This window comes from Mytilus edulis, chromosome 1 (genome assembly GCF_963676685.1).
Source record: "Mytilus edulis chromosome 1, xbMytEdul2.2, whole genome shotgun sequence".
Lineage (NCBI taxonomy): Eukaryota > Metazoa > Mollusca > Bivalvia > Mytilida > Mytilidae > Mytilus > Mytilus edulis.
In genome coordinates this window covers 93155823-93174790 of record NC_092344.1, presented here as the reverse complement: position 1 = coordinate 93174790, position 18968 = coordinate 93155823, and the positions used below count along the sequence as shown (strand labels likewise).

The 18968-nt window shown below is 33.7% G+C and overlaps 1 protein-coding gene across 1 annotated transcript in view; it reads right to left on the bottom strand.

Annotated features, from left to right (window-relative positions):
* Positions 1 to 288: 288 nt before the first annotated feature.
* Positions 289 to 18968, bottom strand: part of LOC139495165 (plexin domain-containing protein 1-like) — a 31752-nt gene continuing 13072 nt past the window's right edge. The window contains exons 8-14 of the mRNA XM_071283363.1: positions 9149 to 9236; positions 8306 to 8398; positions 6885 to 7027; positions 3482 to 3586; positions 2422 to 2458; positions 2029 to 2159; positions 289 to 871 (exon numbers count right to left, since the gene is read on the bottom strand). Coding sequence (XP_071139464.1) covers positions 749 to 871; positions 2029 to 2159; positions 2422 to 2458; positions 3482 to 3586; positions 6885 to 7027; positions 8306 to 8398; positions 9149 to 9236 — 720 coding nt within the window. The 3' untranslated portion in view covers positions 289 to 748. The remainder of the gene's footprint in view (positions 872 to 2028; positions 2160 to 2421; positions 2459 to 3481; positions 3587 to 6884; positions 7028 to 8305; positions 8399 to 9148; positions 9237 to 18968) is intronic.

The following is an 18968-nucleotide window of genomic DNA, read 5'->3' as shown; positions in this document are numbered from 1 at the left end:
CTGCATTTTACCCCTATGTTCTATTTTTAGCCATGGCGGCCATCTTGGTTGGTTGGCCGGGTCACCGGACACAATTTTTAAACTAGATACCCCAATGATGATTGTGGCCAAGTTTGGTAAAAATTGGCCCAGTAGTTTCAGAGGAGAAGATTTTTGTAAAAGCTAACGACGGACGACGACGACGACGACGACGACGGACGACGGACGACGGACGACGGACGACGGACGACGGACGCCGGACGCCAAGTGATGAGAAAAGCTCACTTGGCCCTTTGGGCCAGGTGAGCTAAAAATGTTATTATTACAGTATATTGATGACAAAATCGATATCAATTTGCACAAACACTAGTGAAGCAGACATTTTAAAAGAAATCCGTGGTCTACCAAATTTCAACCTGGACATTTAATAACAATTTGTTTCACATTACACATAACAATTGTTGAAAATATGAATAATGCCTATATATATGATCGATGTTGGTAGAGATTTAATCCCTGACAGTAAAATGTCCAAAAATAGGCGTCGGAAAATAGTTGACATTTGCTCATCTTATCCTCTTCAACATGTGAATAAAAACGACGAGGGTATCGAAGAACAAGTCATGTATCACAGATAAAAACTGCTTCTGATTGTCATTTTTGGTAACCAGTAAAACAAAGTAGGCAATGGTTGGATAATCATCAATTAAAGCACTATGGTGAACGCACCTTTAAATATGATCTCACTGAAATCAAAACGTTCTTAAAATTACGTGTCAGTTTCTGGATGTTCGACGCCGGGCATTTCGTCGTGTATTCGAACTTTTTGTCCTGTTTCTGAACTAAAGAAACTAACACTATGAAACTTTTCTTTAAGTTGGCTTGGTCGATTCTGAAAAAAAATAGAGGCTAAAATAAATGTATATTGTTGAAAAAAGCCAAATAACAAAAGTACCAAACTGTGAGGAAACTGAATTCATAACGGACTTTCCGTAGTCAAATGTCGAAATCAAATGCTCAAATACACCAAACGAATGGATAATAACTGTGAAAAAGAAACGGTGTAACATTTTTAATTATCATTTAACATAGCTCTCCTTTTAACAAATCTTTTCTTAATGCTTCTGATCACATTTGTAATTTAGACATAATTTATTTTGATTCCAAACCATAGCTATCCCGGAACTGATCTGCCGATGGTGTCTACGTTTGATTCAAGTATAAAGTTGAGTATTACTAATTTATGCTTTCGGTTTAATATTTCTCTGGTAGGCAGGCTTGTTCGTGAATCAGATGAAAGTAAAACACCCGACAAAATAATTTTCAAAATACGTTGCTATTTCTTTTCCTTTTTAAAACAGGTATCCATTCTCAATTTCATCGTGTGAACGAAATCAGAGTCGAAACCCATATAGTATAGTAAGTTCCAACATGATCAAGTGTAAAGCAATTCAAAAAAGAAATCAACGGCCTGATTTTTTTAGCGGTACAGTAAACAAGTGTGTGAGCACACATCCCTTCCCTAACAGGAAAACGTGGAATTTCAGTACAACATACAAACCAACTGTAAAAATCAGTTGAAAAGGGTTCGACTCATCAAATCAGCACGAAACCTGCAAACATTAGACAATAAATCTGATTTGTATTTGGTGGGAATTGTGTTGCTCAGTCTCCTCATGGTTTCCTATGTTGTAGTTTGTGTACTATTATTTGTTTTAGTCATGGCGTTGCCAGTTCATTTTCGAATGATGCGTTTGACGGTATCTTTCGTCTCTTTTGTTAATTCAGAGGGCCATTTTCAAAATCATTCTAACATTTTCAAATCTACTTTGACAATGTATCAACTTCTTTGTAAGTATTACTGTCTCCACAACATTACTTCTGATCAGTTCTCTTGCTGTATGAAAATGCAAGACGAATAATGCATATCAAGAACAGTTTAATCCTATGGATGTAAATTGAACAAATTATAAAAATGTAGAGGTATAGTATGCTTGTTTATGATGAGGCTATCATCCAGCAAAGACACACCATGAGTAATTATCGTACCTTTATGAGAAATTGTCCTGATTTAGTAGTTGGATTTGCTCGTGCATAAAATACCCATCCAATAATAAACACAACTATAAGAACAACAGCTGCTACCATTGGAACAACTATCAATGCAGTCTTCTTGGCTCCTAAACAAAATTAAAATAATAAACCATTAGAATGTTATATATTTTGATAATTTCAAAATCTAGGTTGACGGTAGATCCATTTACTTCGAATATATATAAAGAATTTTAAAACCAAGAAATGATGAAAACGTATACTGTTGTTCAGTCAGTAGCGTAATAAAGATTGGTTATAATTGCTTTTATTTTGAGTAGCATCAAATCATTTTATTTAGAAAAAAGAAACTTATAATTAAACTAATTGCAGACTAATGACACGACTTACCGTCTCTCTCACCAGATTTAGAACTCTTGATACTGTCCTGTAAAATAATAATCATTGATTTACTCGATTTAACGCTTTTGGTCATTCTCTTTATGGGTGTTACTTCACGTATTCATATGATTTCCTCTTTCAAAGCTTCGATGTGAAAATAAATCATCAAATGTTTGGACACAAAAAATATTTGTTTAAATTTGTCCTCAATTTTATTGATGACAGGTTCGTCGTTGAATGTTTCGTGTTGTTTAATTGTCATAATCTCTGCAAGTTAGACTCATTTGCAGTAACTCTGTGAGGGGGCCCTATCTAAGATATCTTAATTTTCAATGGCTGTTCGAATTTTTACCTCTTTTCTCCTGATCGACTTACTTATTATGTCTATATTTAAATTAAAAGAACTTTTTGTCACTGGACATTCAGCTTTTAATAATCAATCAATCATTTATCTCTGAAAACTGGTTAACTGTAAATATTTCATTTAATATTGTTGCACATCTTTTCCAAATTATGTTTTACCTAAAAAAATGGTTACATAATTATCCATATGTTAATAAATTAGAAACATCATATGCCTTTGAAAAACACACAACTTTGATTTTGAAGCTATCGTTGTTGTGTTCTAAACGTCCAGTAGAAAACATTTTGATGTATTTTCAAGAAGAGAACAAATTATTAATAAATCCGAAAGGAAAATTCTGCAAAGCAGGTCGTTAGGTAAGAAGGCCTTGAACTTCAAGGTACTTGTAACTGGAAAATACTACAAATATTGGATACGGCAAACCTTTCATCAAAGAGTTTTCCGCGGTATGAAGCCTGCAAATAGTGTAAAGAAACCACGTATATAGGCATTGAACGTCCCCATGCCGCATGGACGTGGATTTGTATACATACAACACGTAGTCCTAAACTGACGCTGCTGTTAAGCACATATGAAAGTTTATGATTAGTTTTATCTATAACTCCTAAAAAATATAGAATAAAAAAAAATAAAGTTTGATCACTTACTTCAATTACTTCAATAAAATATTAAACTTAATACCCCCCCCCCCAAAAAAAAATATACCTTGTCATCTGAGGTAAAAACAAATCCAGGTGAATCATCGTCAGAGCCAGAACCTGATGGTGGTGAACCGGACGCCGCATAACAAGAACTGTTATCTGTTATGGCCTGTAGTGTAAAGCATGATACATATATGTTAGGAGTAAACAAGTTTTACTATGATTCAAAACAGGAAGTAAAGGTAGTTCATTTAGATGCTATGTCTTTTTAGTGGTCATGCTGTTTACTCCTTGAAATGCATTTGAATTTCAAGTTATTTTTCCTGCCTTCCTCTAAATTCCAAGTGTTATCTAAACAAAGGGATTAGAAGTATTTTTAAACAAAAGGCAAAGACATTACAAATCATTTATAAAAAGAAAAATCACAAAAATACTCAACTCCGAGGAAAATTCAAAACGGAAAGTCCCAAATCAAAAGGCAAAATCAAAAGCTCAATCAAACATTTGGATAACAACTGTCGAATTCCTGACTTGGTACAGGCATTTTTTATGTAGAAAATGGTGGATTGAACCTGATTTCACAGCTAGCAAAACCTCTCACTTGTATGGCAGTCGTATACAAGATGGATTGAATTAATTCATAGATCACTCGTCATTGCAGTGAGTAAGGGGAGGTAATCCCTATTTCCCTCAAACACTGAATCAGAATGTTATAGAATGAAATTCAAAACAGTGTGGCTGTGGCCATTGATTGACACATTAAATTCATCCATTGACTGGGACAATTTACGTGAACGTTTGTCTGTAATGCCCGCGTCACACTGTCCCGATTTTTATATACGATGGACACCCGAATGCGGAAATTGTAAGTTCGTACGAAGTTGGTCTCGATCTCGTTAAAATACCAAAAAGTGACCGAAGCAAGTACGATGAATAACGAAGTCTATACGATGGTGCCGAAATTATATACGATAGCAAAAGATGGACATACGAAGGTTAACCGAAGACGGGTATTTTAGCTTCATATCTCAGCCGAAGCCTACACGATGGATCACGAACCCTACACGATGGATTACGAAGGCTACACGATGGATTACAATGATGGCGCGATGGCCATACGATGTCTAAAAGATACGAACAGAATTTCGACAACATATCGTTTCTGTACAAGTCTGCCATGCATGGCGGGAAATCGATCTTTTTGTCTAATTCTTATAAAACTTAGTTTATTATCCCCTCGCCTACTACATGTAAGTTGCGTGTAGATACAATTGTTATGGACACTCTAGAACCAAAATGCTCAAAACTTGGTATGGTGTTACTCGTTAAGAATATCTTAAGCGCTATTGACTTTAAAGTTCAAAGGTCAAGGTCACAGTGGCAGTTGTAATACAAGGCAATATCGCCCTTGTGGACACTCTAAAACCAATATGCTTCAAAAGATTTTAACCACAATTGGTATATTGTTCCTCCTTGTAATGATCTGACATTTTTTACGTTCAAGACCAAAGGTCAAGGTCATGCAGATGGACTTGATTTTTCTCCTTGAAATAGCATAATACACAGGAAATTGTTTGCTCATTTTTAACCTGCTGGTTCTAAAGACAATATTAAAGGTATTTCCATTTACTAAATGTTTTGGTTGATTTCTAAAAAAAATAGTTTATGTATCAAATATGCATATTCAATTTACAATTTTCTGCATGTGTCATATACAAATATAGTGTCCATATTTGTCCCCAATATGTTACATACGAGGGGATGCCACGCTCGGCATTGCCTTGTTTGAACTGTAAAATGTGTGCACTAGTCTGAATAATCACCCATAATTATGCCCATGTTTACTGATCTATCTTAAAGGTAAGGTAATGGGTTCGTTGATCCCTTTTATTCAAAAAGAGCTCTTTCCAGGAGAATATCATAATAATATAGACAAAAGGAAGGATGTGGGGAAAGCAACAAATGCGGCAAAATATGACATATAGAAAACAAAATGGGTATGGAGTAAACATTCGTGTGACAACAACTCAGACGATACATAAAAAATCAGAAAAAGTTGGTTTCCCTATATACGTGTACCTGCAGTGTTGGTGTACGAGGCGCGTTTATGATTTTCATTATTTACTTGATATGAAAAATTGACAAAAAATAATATTTTACTTGTAAAACTTCTTAACTGTCGTATTAGACTGACCAGTGCATATCGCGCATGGCACTTTAAACGTATTTTAGCGCGAAAATTAACTTACATTTAGCTGGATTTATTGCCGTCGTAGTTCCATCTTGTCGCCTTCGTACTTTTAATCGATGGCAACACGACGGGATTACGAGGTCTTCACGAAGTCGTGTTGCCATCGTAAGACCTTCGGGTATCTTCGTGATTCATTCGTGTAGACATCGCAATGTCAAAACTGCCCGATGGAAACGATGGAAACACGAATGCAATACGATGTGCAAAGATGCATTCCCGGTGACATTACGATGGTGAGGATGGTGATACGAACTCAATACGAACCCTCAACATCGGACGCACCTTCGGGGATTTTTTAACATGTTAAAAAATTTAGAACCCTTCCCGAAGTTGTCCCCGAAGGCTAGAAAAAGTGGCCGATGGTTAAAGATGGTTAAAGATGGCACTACGAATAGCCCGATCTGGATACGATTAGTCCCGATTTTGAAAATTTCCATTATCGTGTTGCCATCGGCGTAAAAATCGGGACAGTGTGACGCGGGCATAACGACAACTGTTCACGACGTACCTACGATAGACATTTAAACTGTGGGTCACCAAAGGTTTCTTAACGCCTTTAATTATAAAATAATTCGAAAAATTAATCAGGAACAACCTGTATGTTTTGATTTATATAATTGATATTAATCAAAACATCGTGTTATTTCTGATTAATTTTTCGAATTACTTTATTAAGGTGTTGAGAACCTTTGGTGACCCATAGTTTAAGTGTCTTTAAAAAGTACATAGTGAGCAGTGGTCGTTACATACAAACGTTCACCTAAATTGTCCCAGTCAATGGATGAATTAAATGTGTCAATCAATGGCCATAGCCACACTGTTTTGAATTTTATTCTATTTCACAATTTATTTCAGAATAAGCATATTAAATTATACTTTTGCGTATATATTTTAAGGGAGATTTATATCTTATCCTGTCATTTATATTCACATTTTTAAATATACATAGTATGGACGAGTTTGTTTAACTTGTTGATATATATTATTAAAGAGTCCGAACTCGGCAGCAACTATGTAATTTAAAACTTTCCCTTGGAAGTGAAATTTCCACATTTGTCTTTCAAAAGCTGAATAATTTTTTTTTTAAATTGACACACCTGTGACATATGTTTGTATCCAGAGCTGATTATTGTAGCAGAGACCACAATCGAACTTTTGAGAAGTTCTTAGATTCAGTTGTTTTATTTTTAAATGCTACTTAACTAACAAGACTTACATTCGAGTCACATTTATTGTTCAACCATTCTTGTTTGTGCCTATCTAAACTATCTGAACATCTGGACACACTAGAACACCATGAACACTCAAAATCTATTTTCAGAGTTGTACACTCCTCGCATGTAGTTGCTAGGTTACATGCTAGAAATGAAAATGAATGAAAATTTCAAGGTTCTATTATTGACGATTTTGAAATCAAAATTTAATATGCAACCGAATACAGACAATATTTCCTTGTATTGATCATTTTTTTCTCCTATTAACAAAGCATGGTGTTGAATAACGAGAATGAGGTCTAATTCCAGCTTATAATAATATTACAGAGCACAAAAATGACGTAATTCACATCAAAAGCTGACCACACCTTTAAACATACTTATTAAGAAGGGATATAGTTACGATACTGTTGTCAGGTCATTAAAGATGGCATATTTTGGCTTTATATTGATTCGCTTAAAATTATAGGGTGTTTGCATCGGAAATAAACACATTTATTTAAAACCAATTGTTGTCATGATAAAGGTATACATGTTCTTCTCATATATTTTATGATGGTATGATACTCAACCCCTAACGGGAGGGATTGTGCTTGGTGTTCATTTGATGAAGATATAATCTTTCCATCAGGACCGGAGCTGGCATGTCAGTAACTGCTAGTGTAGTCCTGGCGCACTTTGGTCGTGTTGTCTCTTTTACACATCCCCTAATTTCCATTCTGGTCGGGTTGTTGTCTCTATGACACATCCCCCAATTTCCATTCTCAATTGTTTGTATGTATAACTGTGTCTAGTTGCGATAGTATAATGCAAAAGCTTGAATTCAATTCATAACACTTTTTTAAAACATGGAAAAAATGAAACATATACAAATGATGTGGTGAGATGTACTCCACGGAAATGAGATATGCAGTAACGTATACGTCAACTGCACACCAAACAAAATTTACATAGAAAGACAAATAGCTGTTCACACAGCACTAAAGACTGAGAGAACAACCAAATAAGTCTAAATTCAACTTTTCGGAAAGGTCTGCTAAATATGTCCCCGTGTACACCTGTCCATTTTTAAACAATTTGGTAAATCCCCCCCCCCCCCCCAAAAAAAAAAAAAAAAAAAAAAAAAAAAAACAACAACAACAATACACTACACTGTTAACATTTCGAAGAATTCGAAATTTGATTTTTTGTTTTAATTTCGTTTATTGTTTTATAGAAATATGCTCCATCACTAACTTGATTATCGGATTTCCTCGTGTGATGTGGGTTTAAACAAAAATTAAATTAAGGTTTTATCATTAAAATTTCCGGGAGTCCCTTACAATAATTATATTTTTTTTGGCATAAGGGCATTACATAGAAATTTTTCTTTCACATTCCATGTAAAAACATTACGTTTGAATAAAATCAATTTGTTACGTACTTGGTACAGGATCCAGAATGACCACTTTATTATCTTCTAAGCTCGTCAAGTTGAATTCAACAGTATGGTATTTCACTATGTATCTAATTTTTCCTAAATACAAAAATACATCTTCTCTAAATTTTATATTTTTATAAAAATTTAGTTTTCATTTTGTAAGCAAGCAAAGAGTTACACGCGTTGTCGTTCAAAGCATACTCTCCCATTCATGTTTCAAAGTATCGGAAAACAGGATGTAAGAGACAAAAAGTGCGTTTGTCATTACGCTCATTGCGTACCAGATGCGATGTCATTCTGTTTAGTTGTACTGCAGAAACGTGTGAAGAAACATTGCGTTATTCAACATATTGAACACATCATTAGAACTCGTTACAACTCATCACTGCTAAGCTTCTGACAAAATTAAAGCATGAAGCAATCCATTTGTGTTTTGTTTTGTTTTTGTCATATATCTTTACTCCCATAGAGCCAATTTTCAAAGTACCTGAGAAAATATTGCAAATATTTTTGAACGAAATGACTGACCGTCGACGAAGGTTTATCATGTAAATTTCTCAAATAACACGAAACAAGAACCCCTTTACTTGAGATTTATCCTTGCATGTTCTTGATCTTCTACACAAAAGTAAATGTATAGAACTCAAAATCATCCTATACTGTTATCAATTCCCCATAATTCACGGTTCTTTGTTTAAAATTTACGACATATATTTTCTGTAGGCATTGAGAATACGAGTTACAAAATGTATGCTAAATATTACGCGAAATAATAAGCAACTCTATTTCTGTTTAAGAACTGTCGATTGCCTCTGCAGTAAATAAATTTAAAAAAAAATCACTTACCGAAAAAACTGTCAACATCATAATAAAATGCGTCAGACAGTCCGATCTTAACAGGCCAGTTTTCTGCCGAGATATTAGTATCGGGAATCTAAACAGTGAAATGGTATCAATTTAGAAAAATTATCATTTAATTTGTGACTTCTGTTAATTGCTTTGTACCAGTTTTGGTTTTGGTGTTAAATGAAGATGGTAAATTAACGGAAATAGGGATAACAACACGTTACGTGATCATACATGTAAAACTATATTTAATCTAAAAAGATGATATTAGAATTCTTGTCCTACTAAATAATATCAGTAGAACGATGTCAAATTTATGCAGTTATGTGTCGGTACCAGAAATAATCCAAGTACTAGTACACAAACTATTATTATTCACCAAGTATTGTATTGATTGTATTGTATTGATATATGGGAAACAGAATTGCCTATTAATAGTATAACGAAAATAAACTGTATGACAAGCAGAGCCAAAATTCAAGGGAGGATCAAGATGCATAAGTTGAAAAGAGACAGGCAAAGTTTTGACAAAAAACGGCGAACAGACGAGCAACCACTTAAAACAAGGACATAAATTCCAAAGATTGGAGACACGAACCCCACAGCACAAGGGATATCTTAGGTACTCAGGGAAGATAAAAAGACCAAGCTCTTCACGTAGCATCCGTGCTGTTGCTTATTCTCAATACAAAGTTTCTATGTATATCTTTACTATACTATATATAAAAATATTAATTTTCGCGAACCATTTAGGTCACGGAAATTCCAAAATATGGCATCAGTAAGGAGAGTTGTGCAAATAATGTGAATACACAGAACCCCCATCCAAATTATCTTTAGCTAAAAGTATTCATCATTTTCTATTTTATATGTACCAGCAACATTCCATTTTTCTATAATTTCGATTGAAATATTCCAAAATCTGAGTTAAAATCGATCGAATGCCCCAAATAAACATTGTCTGATTGGTTGAAGTACTGTGGCGTCAATGATTAGCATAATAAGCCTCGATGTAAAGAATAAGCCTCAATGTAAAGCACACGCTTCACATGAATAAGGAGAGTTTTACAAATAATGTCAATACACAGATACTCCATCCTATTTAACTGGAAATGTTGCAGTGTTCATCATTTCTGTTTTGATTCTGCTCACAACATTCCATTTTTTCTATAATTCCGATTTAAATATGTGGAACCCGCAATAAAAATAGATGGCCTCAATGATCTAATAGCAACGCAAAAAATTCCGTTACCCTGAGTTCTACCATGTTACATTAGCCTGGGATCCGGCCCAATCTAGCTGCGCGTCGTAAGGTCAAGATTAGCCAGGATCCCAGTCTAAATTATGTTACATAAACCAACCGGATCACACATACAGAACTTTGCGCTCAAATGTAATTCTTGGTGAAGTATACGGGTAACTTCGTTTACGAAAATTTATACACGCTTTATCATTAACATATTACCTGGCTTTTGCATATTCACGTTTTTTTATTCTGAACTGTAGTCGAATTCAATTCTATACATTTTTTTTACATGAAGCAATAGGATTAAGAATATTTATTTAGCGCCAATTTAACCAGCATCACAACAAAATTATTTACCGGTATTTTTGTGAAATTTCAGTTCTAAAGGTTATCAATTAGAGAAATGTTGGTAAGTATTACTTATTTATGTTAGGGTTCTACTGATGTGCTACTCTAGACCTTTTCGACGGTCCGTTTTATCCCATTTATCTCAATACTATCTCCGATGACAGGAATGTCAACTCGACCTATTCGTGTCGAAAGTGAAAATCCAATCTATTTGATGAAACAATTTCTTCTTCAACGGTTCATGCATTATTTTTGTATTATTTGATAACCAATCACATTCACGTTGCATGTTTGCATGAAAATGGTTATGTACATGTATTAGTGAATTGTAAGGGCGAGGTCAGTGCGCGATCACGTGACATTATTATTTGTAAACAAACATGCTCCCCGTGTAACACGTGTCTGATTTATCCTTTCAAAGTGTTATGAATCTTTCAATCACTATTTTATGATATTTTTCTTTTTGTTTTTAGGTTTGCATATCAGTAGTCCAAGTGAATTAGAAATAGTTCCGAGGTTGTGTGTGTTTTTTTTTAATAGTCTATAGAAGTAGAAGGTAAGTCTACATAAGTTATATTTACATATAACTAAAGTCCAAAAAGATGACTCCACTTTCCCTCTATATTTAAAACCTGCTTACCAATTTAAACAGCATTTGCTCCCCTTGAAAGCTAATTTGCCCCTTCCCCGTCATTTCCCTTTAAATTTGCTAAAAAAAAGTCATACTTATAGTCCATTTACATTAACGGCTGATTTGTGATTTTACCATCTTTTAATTGAAATTCTCATATTGAACACATTTGACCATTCAGTATGAGTTCCCATGTTTTTTGTCTTATATGAAGGAGGTTTTAGGTCATGTTTTCCTAAACACCTTATTGCCATTTGTCTGTCTGGATTGTTAAAACCACAAAATCAGATAGTGATGAATATGCAAGTTTTCAACAATCCCGGAAATTACACTTTATTTAATTATCGCTATTTAGTCAAATCTGGGAAAAACAGTCATACACTGTATGTACAACTTTCTGTTTGGGTCATGCGACTGAAAATAAAGGTTTTTTACTAGAGAGCTGAGGGAGGAAAAACTTTAGAAAGCGATCATCAAGAAACTTTAATAGAGTATGATCCACTATTTTTCGAAATTGAAAATTGAAGTAAAAAAATATTTTGTTTAAAGTATTTACAATAAGTTAAAACGGGTCTCATTAAAAAGTATTGTGCATGGTGAATTGTTTCAACGGCCCCCAGATAGCTTCAACTGGATGAAAAAGTTGTGTAATTTTAGAATTTATCCGCTATGGAATAAATAGCGATTAGGTGTATTGACATCCACGAAAAAATATAGGAAGTAAGATACATGTAACTCCCCTATAGGTTTTGATAAATATTGGATATGACATTAAGAAGTTATAAAACTTTATTCTTTGAATATGTTTCTGGCGTAACATGCACGCTTAGTACTGCTTTTTATACGTCCGTCAAAGACGGGACGTATTATGGTATACAAATGTCAGGTGTCCGTCTGTCTGTCCAGCCTAAACATGTGGCACCGTAACTTGAGAACGACTTATCCAAATTTCATGAAACTTAATATAGTTGTTTCTTATGATGGTCACATGATCTGTATACTTTTTGGTGAAAATAAGATTAAAGCTTTTTGAGTTACGGCACATTGTAACTTAAACAGGGGGGTGTTTTTTTCACATGTCACACCGTATCTCAAAAACAATTCTTGATTATGGCTTAAAACTTTAAACACTTCTTAGTTACATTAATCTTAATATCTGTATACTTTTTGGTGATGATTCAAAATTTCATATTTGAGTTATTGAGTATTTATCATGTTTTTTCCAAGTCCGCATCCATAATTAGTTTCAAAAACGGGAAGTGTGCCATTTGGCCACAGACCACAATTAATTTCTCTATCATTTCTTTAGAACATTTTGTATCATTAAAAAAATTGCACCATGCACTTTTGTCAAATTTTTTGTGTGTCTTTAATGTATAGCACTAGTCTAAAAATATATCCAAAATTCAGAAAGATTGAAGCAATCACTTTAACAAATTTAGCCAATATACATCCATACCCCTATGGACAAGTCAAGAGATGTTCCGAAAACTGTAAATATGACCTTTTTGCACTTGGCCTAATCACTCATTCCATATCAAAATGAGTTTAAATACAACATCCAAAAAATTATTTTACCTCTCGTCTTTCATTTCCACCCAATAAAATCTAAGAAATGAGTGGGGAAGGGAAAGAAAAAGAATTAAGGAAAAATACACTCTAATTAAAAGGAACTACATTCGTGAACAACGAAAAGCTGGGTCATTAATTGTGGTCTTGGGCCATTTGCAATGTTTTTGAAGCACCTGCTGTGCAAATTTCTTGGATTTTAACCTATTTGGAATACCTTTTGACATTAATAAAATGTTTTACTGGCTTTCTATGCAAGAGGAAGCAAGAGAGAAAAAATATTGTGTCATTTATCAGAAGCCTGTGTCAAAAACAGGGTCGGTTGATAATTATTATTTTTTTTTTTTTTTGAAAGATCCAATAAAAAAGTTAGGGTCGGGGCTAAAAAACAGGGTTGGTCAGGTTACCTGAAACACGGATCTTTTTTTTCTCGGCCCAAGGAGAGTTGTTCAAATAATGTGAATACACAGAACCCCCATCCAATTACGGTTATTTTTGGAAAACAAATAGTGTGATTTGTCAAATTCAGCTGATTTTTTAATCGTCTTGAAAAAAGTGTAAATTTTATGAGGGGGGGTAATCCCGAGCTTAAAAACACCCGATCCCGGAGTCCCGATAAAGGTCCTATCCCCCCTCTTTTATGGTCATGTCTAAGAATTACTGTTTAATCTTCATTTGGCAAGAATACTTCAATAAGATACCCCCATTTCTACCCTCATACATGTATATGGACAGATCATATGTTATCCTATGTCATTTGAAATTGTGACGCCAGAATGCATTCCCCCCCCCCCCCCCCCCCTCTTCATAATCACCATCTTGACCATCTTAAATGAAAAAATTGAGACATAAAACTATGCTTGAAACACGCGTGTCACTCAAACGACTTTAAAGTAGTCTCCCTGATCAATTACTTACATCAAAGTCAAAGGATAATTCAAGTTTTAAATCGGAGATTTTTCTTGCCCTTTAACATTTATTGTCACAACAACAGCTTTCTTTTCTAAACTATCTTTACAGGCCCGAGACCACAATTAATTCTTCTATCATTTCTTTATAACGTTTTGTCGCATTAAAAAAAATTTAACTGTTCTTTTTGTCTAATTTTTTGTGTGAGTAATGTACAGTTCAAGTCCCAAAACATATGCAATTTTCAGAAAAATTGCATGTTTACATCATACAAATTTGGCCAATACACATCCATACCCCTATAGGCAAGTCAAGAGATGTTCCGAAAAGTGTAAATATAACCTTTTTGCACCTGGCCTAATCACTCTTTCCTTATTAAAATCAGTTAAAATAAAACATCCAAAAGTTTATTTCAGCTCTCTTCTTTCATTCCCACCCCAGAAAAGCTAAGAAATGAATGAGAAAGGGAAAGAAAAAAAATAAAGAAAAAATACACTATAATTAAAGGGAACTATATTCGTGAACAACGAAAAGCAGGGTCATTAATTGTGGTCTTGGGCCTATACATGGAGAGGAGACATCAAAAGAGTTCTTCAAACACGCGAGTCGAAAAGTGGTAAATAACTCCTGTATGTGACATTTAGTGGAAGCCATTCAACCATATCATTTTGTCAAACAATTCAATCAACACCTTTATTAATTAGTCCTTCGTTGTCGATAGCTGTAAATTGCAATCAGCTGATAATTGATTTTCTGTCAAAATCTTAATGAGGTCAAGGTGAATTCCGAGTATTGTCTGATAAGTTAAAGTCCGAGAAACTTGAAAAAAGTAAATAAACAAGAAGGAGGAAAATAAATCTTTCTTTATATTTCTTTCGCCAAATTCTTTAGCAAATGACGAATTTTTATCGCCACAAGTATTATTTTTTCGCAAATTGGGAAAATGGGGACAGCCATCGGAAACCCTGTGTGAGGACACCCTATCAAGCTTGTGCTCGTGTTGTGTTAAAACATTTTTAGTATGCTGAAAAATACCAACATTAGAAAAATAAACAAATAATCGATATTGTAAAATATCATTGGTTGAAGAGCCAATGATTTACATACATGTATATACAAATGTACATAAATATATCATCCATAAAATACAACTAATTTAATTTACACCACAACTGTTGGAAAAAACCTTTATGTCTATCATGTATATAACTTATCTCATTCTAGTCCATTCAACTGACAGAATCAGTGTAAATTTCATGAATTCTTTAATATCATGTACATGTATAATCAAGGACTAATCTTTTATTTAGCAATAGCCATTTAGAGGTCTTTTGCATTTAAAGTTCAGTTTAAGTGGGCGTATTTTGGGAAAACGAAGTCAATTTCCAGATCATAGTTTACATTTTCTTTATATTTTGCTGTGTCAAAATAACCTCAATATCAAGGACAATATATAGACCCAAAAACCGTTTATCACATTCTACACATGAGATTTTAGCAGGAAAGACTGTGATTGGAGTATTTAACCATTGCAACTTTTTAATTTGATCTCCTCCACTAATTGAAGTAGAATATTTAATGAAGGTGTGTCCACAATTTAGAATATATCTATGTTTATATATGTATAGAAATGATGTTGAACCTGTTTTATAAATTGAAACGGTTACATTTTCCCCCTTATTTCAAAATCTAAGCTTGAACCTCTGCGGTCTTACAAAGTTGCCCCCTGCCGGGAATCTGGTTGTAACATGTACAACAATCAAAGATCAACCCACACTAAACTGAATGTAATTGAAAGACATCTAGAGGTTGATATCAGAGGCGGATTTAGGGGGGGGGGGGCTGCTTTTTGAGAAAAAATTTGGTTGCTTATATAGGGAATCACTGAATCATGACTTGAGCAAGCCCCCTCTTAGGTCAGTCAGTGGGCCCCCACTTAAGAAAATTTCTGGATCTGCCACTAGATATACAGTATCTAACAGAAGATGAAAAAGGGAACAATATGGTGAATTTTAGAGATTTATATTATTTCATGTACATGCATTTGAAATATATCAGATATATTGTTTGATTTTTTTAAGTTCTAAGTTCCAAGGTGACCTAGCTTCCATTTTAGAAATCGGATTTAAATGCTAGTCTATCAGAGGGATTTTTCCTTTTAATTGGTTGTAGATATGGAATCTTATTTTACCATGAAGTCAGATTTGAAAATGACTTTGGGAATGAAGATGTTGTAAAGACTGAATGTCAGTTTTAGTCTTATATACAAACATGTACATGTATGTACTTTACAATTTTAGTCTTGCATGTATATAATTGTGTGTACAATACATATATCACTGATTCAGTGGCAATGGTAAATAGACACTGACAAGTCTTAGATCTATAATATTTTATAGTTTTGAATGTTTTGTCCATTGAGTAAAACTAGGTGGAGGTTTGTGTGTTCTTATTTCCAACAGAGGTACACTCAACATATATCAATATGTGCATTAAGCAAATTGATAGTTGCTAGATACGGAATGATTATACAACAAGAAAGTTTTAACCTGTGTATATATATACTTAAAATATGTTAAAAAAAATCATGTCTTTTTCAGGACTTCCGAATCCAACCATGTAGTATGGAATGTCGTTGAGATATGGTTTTGGTCAATGGATGTTAATGAAGGACCTGTAGTACAAAGTATATCACTGGATTTAGCTCTTTGTCTAAGTGTATTATTAAAGTACTTTGCTTTGAGCTCAGTTCATTGTTATGCAATTCATTCTTTGTGAAATAAAGATTTGACAGAAAACTCTCATGTACAAGGATTTGTCAAAGTAGTACCACCTCTATTTACAATGTAAGTATTAGGGAGATAAAAGCATTCTATTTTGATTTGAACCAAACATATTATAAAAAAAAAGAACAAATTTACCCGAGAATGCTACTCCCACTACTGGCAATATGATGCTAGGTTGTTTTAATACATCTGTAGACTGTACTGCCTACTTATGACTCGGTCCTGAGTGTAAATGGTCCTTCAACTATGTGGGGAAAAAATTAAAAGGCCTATCTAGGCTTATCAATTTTGAAACTATATTTCATTGTACATATTTGAAATTTTAATACAACCACAGAAATTTTTGCAGTTGAAATACATGTAGGTATCTTGTCGTCGTCTTCCCAAGACGGATGGTTTCCAGATAATAACTTCAGTATAAGTAAAAAGGAAGCCATTAAATTATAACATAATATTTATAATCATAAAAGGAAGCTTGGGATTGTTTTGGGGCGGTTATATATATATATAGTCCCTAAGGTTTATGAATAAGGGTTCTAAAGGTGCCCAAAACAAGCATTAATCTTGTGTCAGTACAAAAAGTTGTGTATAAGTATTTCAATTGTTCTGAAACTGTACCATAATATTTAATACCATAAGTAGAAGTCTGGGGTCTATTTTGTGGGTTATGGGGCAAACAGTCGAGGAATTGAGGGCCTAAAACAAACATTTTTGTAGATTCAAGACAATAAATTGGAGTTATCTTTCTTTGTCCAGAATGGTTGTTGAATTAATATTACCTAAAACCATTGCTTTATGAAATCTTCTTTGAAAATTGGAGTTATCTTTCTCTGTCCAGAATAGTAGTTGAATCGACTTAAAATAATGCTATATATACAATATACAATGCAAAATTCACTTTACTACCAACTGATAAATTTAAGCAGTCTTTAATAGCCATTCAGTGATTACAAGCACTTTGATTATCATTCTAGGGTTATCCCCTTTCACAAATGGAAAAATTTCTCAAGTTTGTCTCAACTAAATTTAGTGAAATGTGTATACAATGCTTATTACCTGTACCTCTAAACTTGGTTTAAGTTCAATTTTTAGCAGCTTCACTTTTACAGTTCTTGATTTTTGTACCTTTATATACGTTATATGCTAGCGGAGGCATCATCACCATGACTGTATGACATTTACACTTTAATACTTTATGATGTATTAAAATGAGTAGTTGAATAATTACTGTTGCAAACTCCATTAAAAATTTGATTTGACATCATTTTTATACAACTGCAAAAATTGAAAACTTTTTGGTTGTACATTGGTATCACGTTGGCATCATCGTCTTCATCCAAAGATATTCGGTTTTCGCACTCTAACTTCAGTAAAAGTAAAATGGAAATATATGAAATTTAGACACAAGATTTATGACCATGAAAGGAAGGGTGGGATTGATTTGGGGTATTTTGGTCTCAACAGTTTAGGAATAAGGGGCCAAATTAGCATTGTTTTTGGTTTTTGCTCTATAACTTAAGTATTGGTAAACAGAAATCTATGATATTTTAACATAAGGTCTATGGCCACATAAGGAGGGATGGGATAGATTTTGGTAATTTTAGTTCCAACAGTGTAGGATTTAGGGGCCAAAAACAGGCCCCAAATAAGCATTTTTCTTGGTTTTTGAACAATAACTTTAGTATAAGTTAATAGAAATCTATAGAGGTTTATGACCACAAAAGGTAGGTTTGGATTAATTTTGGAGTTTTGGTCCCAAGGAATAAGGGGCCAAAATTAAACTTTGTTTGATTTCATAAAAAAAATGAATTACGGTATTGTGCTTCTTTGATATGCCAAATCTAACCATGTCCAAATTCTTAATTTTAGGTCCTGTTTTCTAATTGGTCTACATTAAAGTCCAAAGGGTCCAAAATTAAAATAAGCTTGATTTTAATAAAAATTGAATTCTTGGGGTTCTTTGATATGGTGAGTCTTAACATGTACTTAGATTTTTGATTATGGGCCCAGTTTTCAAGTTGGTCCAAATCGGGGTCAAAAATTATTATACTAAGTATTGTGCAATAGCAAGAAATTTTCAATTGCGCAGTATTCTGCAATAGCAAGAAATCTTCAATTGCACAGTATTGCACAATAGCAAGAAATCTCCAATTGCACAGTATTGTGCAATAGCAAGAAATTTTTAATTGCACAGTATTGCACAATAGCAAGAAATATTCAATTGCACAGGATTGTCCCTTTTTCAAATTGGTCTACATTAAGATCCAAAGTGTCAAAAATTGAACTTTGTTTCATTTCAACAAAAATTGAATTCTTAGGATTCAAACGCAT